The following is a 13,405-nucleotide window of genomic DNA, read 5'->3' on the forward strand; positions in this document are numbered from 1 at the left end:
GATCAACAGCAGGAAGTAGAAAGAAAAATGAGTCCATAAACCTGCCCCTTGTCTACCTTGCCCTTTCAGGCCAACCAATTTTATCAGAAGGAATTCCTCCTAAATGGCCTGTCAGCCCTAGAATTTCCACAACTGCTAAAAGATTTTCAAGAAATTCTGAATCAAGTTGGGGTAGAAAGGCAGGCGGTCCCGTATATACTTATCACTAAAGTTCATTCTTACTTTTAATCTGAGAGAGAGGACACACCTGGAGAACCTTATAAAAAGGGGAAAGGGGAGGACTCTTCCCTGAAGATGAGGGCAAATGAAGTATTAGACCTCGGAGTCAGGCGCCCGAATCCTAGGCTAAGGGTGAGAGTAACTGTGATCAAGTTCCTTCTTCTCTCCTTAGATTTCCCACCTGACAAGGGCGGGGGAATGGAGAATGGAGTTGGGTGGTCGGGAGTCACCTTGAACTGGAGCAGCTGTGTGGCTCAGTAGATAGAACGCACAAGTCAGGGGCCAGGAAACCCAGCCACTTAGCTTTGTGACCCTGGAAGTCACTTAATTAAGCTCTCTCTTGTCTCAGTTTTCCCAACTGCAAAAATGGGGACAATAACAATCCTTCTCTCTCAGAATTATTGTGAGGATCAAATGAGTTAACACACATAAAACGCTTTACAAACTTCAAAGCTCTATATAAGTGCTAGGTATTACTATTACTACTATCATTATTGGATATGTTAGTGGATAGAGCACTGGAGTCAGGAAGACCTAAGTTTGAATACCTTGGAGACCAGACATAGGACTTCTGGAAAAGCAACTGATCTCTTGAACCCCTTCTAACTCTAGGACTATGATCTCATCTCTCTCTGCCTGCTCAGGACTGCTCTCCAGATGGCAGGTGTTATACCTAAAAAGTACCAGAGGACCTTGGGTTCATAGTCTTGCCTTCTTTCAGTGATGGGCCCCAGGGCTCCCTAACATAGGAAATGGCTCTCCTATGGGTAAGCATTTGGCTTTTAGACATTTTTATCATTTTCCTGGAAACTCTAAGTAGACAAAGGGAGAGGCAGGGTGATAGAGTGAAGGAAGTGGCATTACAACTGAAATTTCTAGAAGTTCCCATTATGTGCCAGAGAGATAACAGGCCCAAGCCTGAGTTGGGGGAGCGTGGGCAAGGATTTGGGGAGTTTGTCATCCTTGTTCTTTCTTTTTCCCTTAGGGAGAGGGACTGAGGAGGCACGCACATTGTGGCCTAGGGCACAGTTAACCTTTTGGCCATCTGGCAAAATCTATGGACCCCTTCTCAGAATAATTTTTTAATGCATAATTGAAGGAAATGCCCAAGTTCAGTTAAAAGTTGGTGGAAATAATGATAAAAAAAACCAAAAAACAATTTCCCCATCCAAGTTCAGAACCTGTGGCCTAAATTCAGGAAGGACAAGTGGGAGATGAGCCTAAATTACCTGCCCTCAGCCTCCTTATCACTCTGACAACAGCTGCCTGACATAGAGTCCCTCAGAACCCCTAAGAGGCGGCTCAGCTCTGAGATCAGAATGTCCCCCCTGGAAGGTTTATGCTCCCAAAGTCCAGAGGGTAGAAGATGACAGGCAAACCTGCCCATCTCTCTTTTTCACTCCTACACTCTGATCCTACATCACACTTCACATATATATATCATACAACCCTCAGACAACCTTGGTCATGGGGAGGGGGCCTCTCTGACTATGAAACCCCTATCCCACCTCTATTCTGGGGTGTTAATTGGAGTCTTGCAGTCCTACCCCCAATTCAGGGAAGACAGTAAACTAGATCAACCTCCTCCTATAGGTGGTCAGAGGCCTTGGGACCATGGTTGGAGGCTCAAGGATGGTGCTGGAGACCTCACAGAACTAGGGGAGACAACTTGAGGCTATCTCCTCAGTACCTATGGAAAGGGAAACTGAGTGAGGGCAAGGATCAGTACAGTGCCTGTAGGAACTCTCAGCATTCATCAAGGAAGAGACAGATAGCACCTACAGAATGAGGATCCTGGTCAGGGCAAGTCTCCTTCCTGGGAGTATTACCCAGCCCCAACCCTGGCCCCTTTCCCACTGTGGTGGAAGAATCCAGCCTTCTGATAGAAGAAATAGTGAAAAAGTACCTTGTTCTTCCACCCACACCTACCCCCCCCACACCCCCAAATCACAAAGCACCACTGGAAATAAGCCCCCAGCCCCCTTTCCGGCCCACCCACTCCTCTCAGGCTGAAAGGACAGATTCATGGGCCCCACACCCCATGAGGTTCACAGAACACAAGAAAAGCCCCTGTGTGTGTGGAAGAGCTGCCCTGTCGGGGCACAATGGCCAACCGGGGCTGTGTGGTTGGCCTGGGCTCATGTCCACAGCCATTGGGTGGGGTAGGAGTTTGGGAGGAGAGGAAGAAATAAGCTAGGAATGGTTCTGCCTTCTTTCCAGAAATCCAAGAGGCTTGCAGAATCTCCAAGGCCTCTTGGTCTGCCCAGTTCAGAGGTCACAGGATGGCACAGGGTTGGGGTGAGCGCCACTCAATAGCACAGCAACACATTCTTGCTTCTCCTCTCCCCCCCTCTAATATCTTAACGGGGCCTCCTGTGGTGGTGGTGGGATGAGGACACATAAAAGAAAACATAGTTTAGACTTTAACTCCAAACTTTCTTTCCTTCTGTCCCCTTAACAGCTGAACATCCACTCCTGCCCCTTCTGGGCAGGGATGGATTTTTTTCTTCTTCCCTGATATAACCTCTGGCTCTGGGCCAAAGGAGAGAGAGAACGGGAAAACCAACTCCTCTCTGCAAGATGGGCAGGTCCACGTCAGCTCCAGTCACATGGGAGCCACAAGGCTAAGGCTGGTCTGTGTCTTCTCAGTCTTGGTTACACGTGGATCTTTCTTAGTTGACCACCTGGTTGGCATGGGAGAAACTGGCTGGCACTGGGAAGGGGTCTTTTTCAGTTCTAAATAGAATATGCCAATGGACACCAGGGCTGACAGAGTTGATAGAGAAGGGTCTATCTTCTACTCATCTCCCCCAAACCTTACGTGCTACCCTGGGTGGGGGGAAGGGGTTTTTGCAGAAGGACCTGGAGGCTATATACCTCTCCTCCCTCTCACATGCCACAACTGGGAAAGACTGTGGCCTGTGCCAGAAAAGATGAAGAAGGTGGCACTGCCCAGGATCTCAGTGTCCATTCTCCCTCTCTTGAAAGGACAGCCCCAGAGAAGTGAAAGGCTTTTACATACCAGCATGACACAAGGACAAAACCACTGAATCACTGGAATCAAGACCTGGGTTGAAATCTCAGCCCTATTAGTGACTACATGTGCGACCCTGGAAAAATCATTTACCTGTCTCTCCCACTAGAAATGTTTTCTCTTTGAGAACAGTATGTTTTGGAGGGATTTTTTTATTTGTTGGTTTTGATTTTACCTTTCTTTGTTTCCCTAGCGCTTAGCACGGTGCCTGATACATAGAAATTGCTTAATAAATGTTTGTTGATAGACTGAAAGACTGACTCTCTGGGTCTCAGCTTCTTCACTTGTAAAATGATAGGTTAGACCAGATCAGGGCTGGAGAACCTGTGGCCTCAAGGCCACATGTGGCCTTCTAGGTCCTTGGGGGCAGCCTTTTGACTGAGTCCAAGTTTTATCGTCCAAGAACAACAGGCCAGGCCCCATTAGGCTTTGAAGCCCTGCCTCAAAGTACTGTAGTCAAGGAAAAGGGATCTAGGGTAGGCAGACCTCTATATACACCATCCTGAGACCCTACTGTCTGAGGTCATTCACTCCTACTCTAGGACCCTTAGGAGCTTACCCTCTGAGGGTTAGGGGTGAGAGTTCTTAACCTAACATCAGCTGTCAAGTTTGTGCACCCTCTTAGAAATAGGTATCATGTTGGCCAGGGACAGTGCTCCAGGAGAGAAGGGCATGACACCCGTATCAACAAATTCTGCCGCTGCCCAGGAGGGCCCAAGGCCCACCCAAAGCCTTCTTTGTGTAATCTGACCGTTAGTCCCAGGATACTATTATGATATAGAATAAAGTCTACATATTTCAATTCCCTATGAAGTTGAAATGCCACCAACAGGCCTAGTGATAGGAAGGCAGCCCCACAAAGTAGGCTTTATAATAAAGATCCTAGGGCTTGAGAGTATTGATCAAGGGGTTCCCATGCAAGTCTCCAACAAGACCTCAGCCTACCTATACCATAATTTTTCTCAATTCAATATGGTCAAGAGGACAGTCTCTAATCTTTTCCAAGTCTCAGGATAAGAATGTGGGGGTAAGGTGGGTGAGGAAGTGGGGAAATAGGTGGTCCTTGAAGTATCTGGGAAGTGGAGGGCCCCAGTTTCCAGGCTGACTTTGAGTTCTTAATATGAGACTAACCTGATCTCCCAGGCTGCTTGGCCATGGGGAGTGAGACCTCAGTGAGGGGCAGTATGTACACCTCGGGGCCATTCTGCGTGGCCGGAGACCCCTGCACGGAGAACTCGGTGGTGTAGTCGTCACCCTCGGCATTCTCAAACTCCTGGTGGGGGGGAAGCGGAGACGGAGACCTCCCGTGAGCCGTGGATCCTGATCCAGGGTTCCCTGGGGGCTCCTGCAAGGGGTCAGTCAGATGGATGGAGGGATGGACAGATAGGCAGTGAGTTAAAAAAAAAAGTGGTGGGGGTGGCCCCATTGCTCTGAAAGGTGCCCTTCATGGTCCTGACCACTGACTGCACACAGAAAGCTCCCCTCCCCTCCACCCACTGGCAGGCTCCTCACACCTGCAGCTGATCCCTCCCTGTTTGCCCCTCTAGGTTATATTGTCCCAGTCCCCAGTTCTTTGCTTTTGTTCTGCAGTCCTGTTGTCAGGGCAAAGAGGTCAGGATCACCCTTCCCTAACAGAAAGGCAAATAAAGCTTCTTCCAAACTTTTTATGCAGTCTCTCCTCTCCCCACCCACCATCACCCCATACACACATACTTCTCTCACTCTCTCTCTCCTGCTACTTTCCCTCCCCCATCCCATTATTTTACACTTTCGACTTCCCCTCCAAGCCACAGGCACTAGACACTCCCCAAAGTCCTCACAGGTCCCAGTCCTCAGGCTGTCTGCTTTGGGAAGCAGAGATGGATAGGAGAAGCGCTCATCACACCACACTTTGTCCACATCTAGTTCATACCTCTGCCTCAGAGACACCAGCTCTAAACCCACTAGAGGAGCCCCTACTTTTAGCATGGGGTCTTCACTTTTGGGGGGTCATGGACCCCTTTGGCAGTCTGGTAAAGCCTATGGACCCTTTCTCAGAATAATAGCTTTAAATAGATAAAATGCACAAGATTATAAAGAAAAACTATTATATTAAATATAATTATCAAGGTTGTTTTAAAAAGGGTTGCTTAGACCCCAGATTAAAAACCTCTGTCTTAAAGGAAGTTTTAAAGGAACAAAGAGAAAATATTACTCAGTGCAGCAGCATGGACTCCATCTCCTATATCAGTCCATTCTTCTGAATCATATTCCTGGGTATCCCTGCCTGGTCTGTCCTGTGGCCCGAAGCTACCTTAGTGGATAGGTGGGGCTGGGGAGGAGGGAAATGCTTCTGGCTAGAGAGGGCAGAGCTATGCAGGCAGACAGGTTGAGTCAGACTGCCCTGGCAGAGTATTCTGCTTTTCAGGGAGAGCCCCAGAGTTGATGGGTGTCGGGGGCAGGGAGAGCAGTGGGTATGGTTGGGAGGAGAGGTAAGGCTGGTTATATTGACCCTAGTGCCTCTTAACAAAGAACATGTGGCTGTGTAGATAGAGAGAAATCCTGTGTTAGGCCCTGGCTGGGAAGCCTTAGGTCAAATCTAATAGGCCTCGAGGTGTTAAGTACTGTGGAGATTATATTTATCACTGTCCTCCTAATCCCTCTAGGCAGTTAAGGTGGCACAAGCAGATAGGATACTGGGCCTGGAGTCAGGAAGACTAATCTTCCTGTAGCTGTGTGACCCTGGGCAAGTCACTTAACCCTGTTTGCCTCAGTTTCCTCATCTGTAAAAATGAGCTAGAGAAAGGAAGTGGCAAACCACGCCAGTATCTTTGCCAAAAAAAAAAAAACCCAAATGGGGTCACAAAGAATTGGACACAACTGAAAATGACTAAACAAGCAAGCCTTCTAGGGACTTTTTTCTTGAGCCTCCAGAGAAATCCTCAACATGTCAACTTAGTCTAAACCAGGGGTTCTTAGCTTTTTTTTGTGCCATGGAAATCTTTGGTAGTCTGGTGAAGCCCATGAGTCCCTTCTTAGAATAATGTTTTAAAAAAATAAATATATAAACAGTTACAAAGGAAATCAATTATATTGAAATAAAGGTATATTTTTTCCCACTCAAGTTTGCAGATCCTGTGAAATCTATCCACAAACTTCAACCTCTTACCGTGCGGTCTACAGACCTTAGGTTAAGAAACTCTGGCCGAAGCTCAATATTCAAACCTAGACCCCTTTCCCCCTACTCTTAGGCACTGAGATCTAAACACGAATAATTTCACTTTTCTTCCTCCTGTACTGAAACCAAAGACTCCTCCCTTTCAGTTGGGCTCCAGCCTGAGCTGCACACCTAGTGTTCGAAGAGATATCATTTTCTCCATGAGGAAGAGACACAGAAACGAAAGGAAGGAAACTCATTTAACTTCTCTGAGACTCTGTTTCCTCATCTGTAAAATGGGGATCCTAACACCTGTAGTACCTACCTACCTCACTGAGTTAGTACAGGGCCCAAAGAACAGCAGGTCACATGCTCACTCCCCACCTCTACCTAGCCTGGAAGGACAGAGGCCAACCATACAACCTTAAGCATCACCAGGAGGTTTCTAATAATCCTTGGCCAGGCAGTTTCCTCCTGAATTCAATCTAACCTTTCACACTGTAATTCCCCACAAAGAAAAAGGGAGATTGTCTTCCTTACCTGCCTTTTACTACACGTGTAACAACCTCTATGCAAGTGAATAAGCGTGCATATCAGGCACATGCACACCTGTAGGCTCCTAGAGGCCATAGGACTGTATTCCTGTGCCCATACCAACCACGTGGATGGCTTGCCCTGCCAGTATTCCTGCTCCCTTTCTCCTCTCCCAATGGGGTTGCAGAATGACTCAAATAAATCTTTGCACGCACTTGAACAGGGAAGGGGGGCAGGGCTATCTTTCTCTTTACATTTAATCCCTTGGGGGTCACAGGGGCCCAACATGAGATGTGAACTATCTCCACTGGGAGTCCCCAGAAACCTAGCTCAATCCTACCCAACCCTTGGACTTCTCAGGTTAATGGAGGAAAGTTCCTTTAGTTCCATTTGTAAAATCTTTAGCAAATCAATTTGCTCCTTCATATTCATTCACTCCTCCCTTCCTGCCCCCTACCCTTAACTCTCCCTAAGGATAGAGAAAGAGCATACCTTAGTTCCACAAGGAAGTCTTGTTGCAGACCAGACTCACCCCCACCCTGGGCTCCCAGCCCCATGCCACCTACCCCAGCCATCTGCCAGATGAAGATTAGACCTTTACCCTTGGGCAGGGACAGCCAACTCAGCAACCCTTCTCCACCCCACCCCTTTACAGGGAGTTCCTCAATCTTCTATGAAAGCTTGAGGTTGGGCAATCCCAAAACAAAAGGAATGATACAAACCTGCTCCTAAAGAAAGTGCCTGATAAATAGCAGGGCCCAGAAACCATTATGACAGACAGTATGCACTCTCCTCTCCATTCCTAGTACTCAAGTTCTACCAACAGCGGCAGAAGACATTCAAGAGCACTTTTTTTTTTAAATTGAATTGTTATTGATATCTTTCATTTTTACATCATCTGTCATCCTTTCTCTTCTGCCTCTCCCAGAGAATCATCTCTTCTACCAAGAGATTTCCAAAAGCACTTTCAATCCATTAAAAAATCCACTGAGTCCAAATCCAAAGTCACACTCTCAGTCTAGCCCCTTTCCATCTCAGAGAGAGCTCTTGTGAACCACTTCCCAAGGAAAAAAGGAATTAAAACTTGTGTCCTGGAAGGAATCAGTGCTCTGAGGCCATCCTGGGGGATAAAGGTGGGAGGGCCACTTCCTCACAAACCTAGTCACCTGGCAGTGCTGCAGAGAGAAATCTCGAATCCTACAGGCTACACCAGTGATCACATAGGACAGTATGACCATTGCCCCCTCTTCCTATGGATGGCTCCAGCATGGTCGTGCTGCCCACCCACGGCCCTACGGAAGTGAATGAGAGGAAGAAGTTCAAGAAGCTAAGCTGGCTTGGGGGGAACCCAGTGGTGTCTGGGAGGGAGCTTCTCTAGGAAGCAACCACACCCCAAAGCCAGTTCTCCATCTAGCATTTTCTGAGGGAAGCACCTCAAACAAGGCGATGAAGGGGTCAGGGCTGGTAGGAGAAGGGCAGGGTGAAACTTCATTCTCCTGGAGTGTTTAGGAAAAAGCTAGACCAGGACTGTATTACATTACCCAGCTGCCTCCCCCCCCCCCCGGTTGATTCCCTACTCATTTTCTACTTCTTTCCCTTCTATACCAGCTGGCTTTGCAAACCTATTGCCAGGCATTTCCACAGAAATCCCAAAGACTGTGGGAGAATCACTTTCTCCAGCACATTCTGTGCCTGTGAGGTCAGAGACTCCCACCCTTTGAGACTGGCCTGGGGCCAAAGCATTTCATCCTGCTGCAATACCCAGCATTACTGAATTACTCTGGGGAGATGTGTCAGCTCTGTGCCAGGCAGAGTCCTTTGGTGAGGAGTGAGGTGGGTGACGAAAGGGTAGGAGGGGGTCAGGAGGACTTGGGAAAGAGAACAGAAGGGACAAGGAAGGAATGGGAGGGCAGCTAGGGATAACTTAGTCTTGTCAGACCATGGGTGCTGGTCCTATAATGGCTACGTGACCATGGGGAAATCACTTCACCTCTCTGTTGTTTCCAAGCAGAGCAGCCAGAAGCAGTTTGGTCCATTCAGACCAGTGGAGGCTCAAGTCCCACAATGGCTGTGTCACTTTAGGAAGTCCCTTCACCTTTGAGTTAGTCTATCATCCTCCATCTCTGAAGAATCCCTTCACCTCTGTTTTCCCACCTATAAAAAGGTGGGAAAATGAGTAGTCTTCTACCTAAGTAAGGATAATGATTTCTGCCCTCTCTACCTTGAAAGACTGAGAGGATTCCTCATGAAATAACCACACGGAGGAGCCCTCTCAAAGGGAAAAATGCCATGGAAATGTGAAGTATTCCCAATTCTTATAATAATTAATATTAGTATTGTGGATTCTGTTTACTAGACTCCCTTTGGGAAATGGTAATTTGATCCTATTAACTTGGTGAGTTAGACTAACTCAATTCAAAAGAGGCCATCAGAGGTGCTTCTAAATCAGGAATTTCAGCTTTGATTCCGACGTTCAGAATCTAAAGGTTTAGCTAAAGGAGTCCTGGATGTGTGCCGGAGATGCCCTGTCTGGGCATTTTCTCTGGCCTTCCCCCATGCCTGGAATGCTCAATCTCCTACGTTCCAACTACTTCCTTTAAGCCCCATCTCCTACGTTCCAACTACTTCCTTTAAGCCCCAACTACAATCCCATCTTCTATAGGAAGCCTTCCCTAACCCCCCTTAATGCCAGTGCCCTCCCTCTTTTTTTTTCTATTTATCCTCTATATAACTTGCTTTGTATATATTTGTTTGCATGTTGTCTCCCCCGTTACACTGTAAGCTCCTTTATGGCAGGGACTGTCTTTTGCTTCTTTTTGTATCCTAGCACTTAGCACAGTGCCGGCACATAGTAGGCACTTAATAAATGTTTACTGAATTGAATTGTTCACAGCTCCAAGGACTTTTTGTTTCTCAGGCCCTTAAACCTCCTAGGATTTAATTCCTCACATTTGCAAAGTGATGTGGTGTTGACAAAATGACTTCATATCCATTACCTCCCAACAAACCTAAGAATTCGGCAGTGCAAATAAATAATACTATTCCCATTTAAGGGTGAGGAAACTGATCCTTAGAGAAGTAACTTGCCCAAGGCCATATGGCTAAAAAGCAATGGATCTGGGATTACAATCCAGTCTCCTGATACCAAGATCAGGGCTTTTCTGTCTACACAATGCTGTGATTTATTAGAGATGAACTAGGAACTATAAGTGAAAAGCAGTTTTGATGTCTGACTTACAATCTACAGGGCTCAAGAAACCAAACAATCCCTCCAACAGGCAGACCATAAACTTATCACAGTATGGGGCATTGCCTCTATTAATTTAGCATGGAGATCAATGCAGGAAACGGAGAAATCTCTAAAACTCCATCAGAAATGGCTTTGACATACAATACTCCTGCCCCAGCAGTTGCAGATCCAAATGAGTGATTCCACAGAGAGGTAATTCACTGGAGCTGTGCTATTATTATGATTATCATTGTCAATATCACTAAAAGCCTAGAAAACATCATTGGCACAAAATTCTCCACTAGTTTCAATAGGAAATCGATATGGGCACAAAGATAGGAAGAGAAGGGAGAGGTCTGGAGAACTAAGACTATTAACACCCAAGTGCTCAGGTATTCCTGAGAAGATGCTCAGCCTCAGAACCAGCAAGGGCTGGGCACTATTGGGACATGTCCCCTATCTCCTCTCAAGGACACTCTGTGTGTGTGTGTGTGTGTGTGTGTGTGTGTGTATCTGTGAATTCTTTTTTGTTACCTTCATCAGGCAAAGATGGGCACTTGATTCAAAGATGGGTATCTTTGAACTCAAGTTCAGCATTACCACAGGCTTTTACGTGAACATTCTTGGCCATGTGGATGGATCCTGTCACACCACTCAAGCTCTCATCCACCTCTACCAGAGTAGGTCAGCTGGCAGAGGCGAGAGCTAGAGTTGTGGTCACTGACACAACTGCCTGGACCTGCTCTGACCATATCCTGGGTCAGAAGAGGCTGGCCAGTTCTCTTCAGTGAGGTTTTTGGTGAACGTGCCAATAACAGACCTCTGCCACAAAACGTGGCCAGTGGATAGCATATCCACAAAGGAAAAAAAAAAGCAATCACAAGAATTAGGGAAAGGCAAAGAGGGCCAGGATGCCTGAGTTTACTCCAAGGCTTTGGGCTGTGCCACTGGAGCTACGTTCCTAGGCATGGGGGTCAAGACATTATCCATCAGCTGGCCTTCATCCTCATCACCCTCCTAACACTAACAGGTAACTAGTCCCACCAAATCACATTGTCCTCTTTGGGCTTCTTGCAAAAGGAAGAGGACACAGAGCTGGGTGGAAGACAGGCCCATCCCTGGGAGGCTTCCAAATTAACGTGAACGGTATCTCTGGCAGGCAAGGGGACCTGGTTTAGGCTCCTCTCTCACTACAAAACTCATCTCTCCCTTCCATGGATGAAGTCCAGTCCATGCCTTACCTTGAACCCGATGTTTCCCTTCTTACAGCACAGGCAAGCCAGCATGAGGAAGATGAAGGTAAAAAGTCCAGAGAAAGAAACAGCCACCACGGCAAGAGATGAGGACCAGGACAGCTCACTAAGTGGGGCTCCGTCTACAAGGAGAGATCAAAGACAGAGAGAGAGGAGGTTACCACGACGTGGCCTAGACAGAAGACAGAATACCGCTAGGCCCAAGAGGCCAACTCAATTCGGCTTCAATCAATAAACATTTATTAATCACGATGTGCAAGACACTGCTCAGTATTCTTGTGTACAGCAATTAAAAAAAATATGAAAAGCAACACAATTCCTGTCCTCAAGGAGCTCACGCTGTCTCTGGGGGATGTGGCACATCTACTAACAAGTGTGATATCAGTTACAGTGAATTACTGAGGTGTGTGCATTACTTGGGACAAGCAATCATTTTATATGGTTTCACTTTGTGACAACGGTCAGGCAAGCATGGCTCTACTAATGCTAGGCTGATTCAGAGCTTCTGACCCTGACCAGGTGCGACTTTACTGAGCTGGTTTCCTGACTTTTAGTTAGTTCCCTGACAATTGAGCACTATAGTTCATTCTATACATTACTTTCTTCTGTGGTGTTTTTAATTCTGTGATTTTTAAGAATGGACATTGTTCTAAGGAAATGTGCAAAAACCGTAGTTCTTCAAGAGCACCTTTTAATGACCTTTAAAGTTGTTGCAGCAGCTGCTGGTGTGGAGGTCAAAAGTTAAGTGCAATAAAAACCAAAAAATAACACCTAGAGCTGACAAACAACAGCCTAATTAGTCCTCAGAAGAGAAGCAAAGACCTTCAGAGGGACCTGGCAGCTAGAGAAGTTGTTAATGATTTCTCTGCAATGCAGTGTAGCTGTCTTCAAGTCGGAAAAATGGCCAGAAGAACAGTTGTTGCTGTTTTAAGCTGCTAATCGTTGCCCTAAAAAAAAAAGTACATCATAGTACAGGACGATACAAAGACTAGCGTACTGAAGATTGGAAAAAGGTAATTTTACTAACGATTTTTCACATTTTCATTCAAGGATATACAAAACCTTTGTTGGAAGAAGTCTATAAGTCTGTAATATCTGGGTATTCTCATCAGGCTATAAAGTACCCATACCCAAAAAGTGTTTGAGGGAATTTTTAAACTTCCAGTGGGCCTGGAAGTCATGTCCCTATTGAGGCAATGATGAGCTCTGATAAATATATTGATATACCAAGAAGCAGAATCACTCTGAAATTACAGAGATACCCAACTGGGGATGGAATACTACAGCGCAACTTTGCATGATGCCAAAGGTTAAGAAAGTTACCCAAAAGACAGAAATAACCATAATCTGGGAACTCATTTTATTTAAATCCTGCCTGGGGAAAAAAAAACCATCTATGAACTATGGCTAGACTTGGAAAAAATGTACTGTTTATAAGTTGTTTATAAGTTTAAAAGTGTACTTAATCTCCAATGTCATAAGTATGGTTTCATGATGAGTAATTAAATACAGGTCAAAATCTTGTGAAGTCAATACTAAATCATATAAAACAAGTGGTTGCAAGAAAAGGAGGCTATATTGCATATTAAAAAGGGGTTTTTTAATAAAAAAGTTATAAGGTTTATTGTGTATATCGATAAACTTATTTTACTTTGTCCTAGTTAATTTTCAGAGCTCTGTAGAGTATAATAAGGTCAAAGAAGAGATCTAAACACTAGGAATAAGAACATTTGAGGAGGAACAGATATAACCGCAACAATAATGCTCAGCACTTATATAGCTCTTTAAGGTTTTGCAAAGTGCTTTACAAATATTATCTCCACACAACATTTAACCCTCACGACAACCCTTGGAGTTAGATGCTATTATTTCCTCATTTTACAGAGGCTGAATGACTTGCCTATGTTCATATAGCTAGTAAGTGTCTGAGGTCAGCTTTCAAGTCAGGTCTTCCTGACTCTGGGTTCAGAGTAAAAGTGGAATGGGCATAGAGTGAGATC

The 13,405-nt window shown here is 45.8% G+C and overlaps 1 protein-coding gene across 4 annotated transcripts in view; it reads right to left on the reverse strand.

The window, feature by feature from the left end:
* AATK (apoptosis associated tyrosine kinase) overlaps positions 1-13,405 on the reverse strand; it is a 230,935-nt gene that overhangs the window by 32,746 nt on the left and 184,784 nt on the right. For 3 of the 4 annotated variants that reach the window (XM_021000800.1, XM_078155856.1, XM_078155855.1), the window contains exons 2-3: positions 11,394-11,527; positions 4,385-4,598 (exon numbers count right to left, since the gene is read on the reverse strand). In XM_021000800.1, the coding sequence (XP_020856459.1) occupies positions 4,385-4,598; positions 11,394-11,527 (348 nt within the window). The remainder of the gene's footprint in view (positions 1-4,384; positions 4,599-11,393; positions 11,528-13,405) is intronic. The other variant, XM_021000803.1, reaches the window with a different exon arrangement.

Source organism: Phascolarctos cinereus, unplaced genomic scaffold, assembly GCF_003287225.1.
Source record: "Phascolarctos cinereus isolate Bilbo 61053 unplaced genomic scaffold, phaCin_HiC Scaffold_5;HRSCAF=322, whole genome shotgun sequence".
Lineage (NCBI taxonomy): Eukaryota > Metazoa > Chordata > Mammalia > Diprotodontia > Phascolarctidae > Phascolarctos > Phascolarctos cinereus.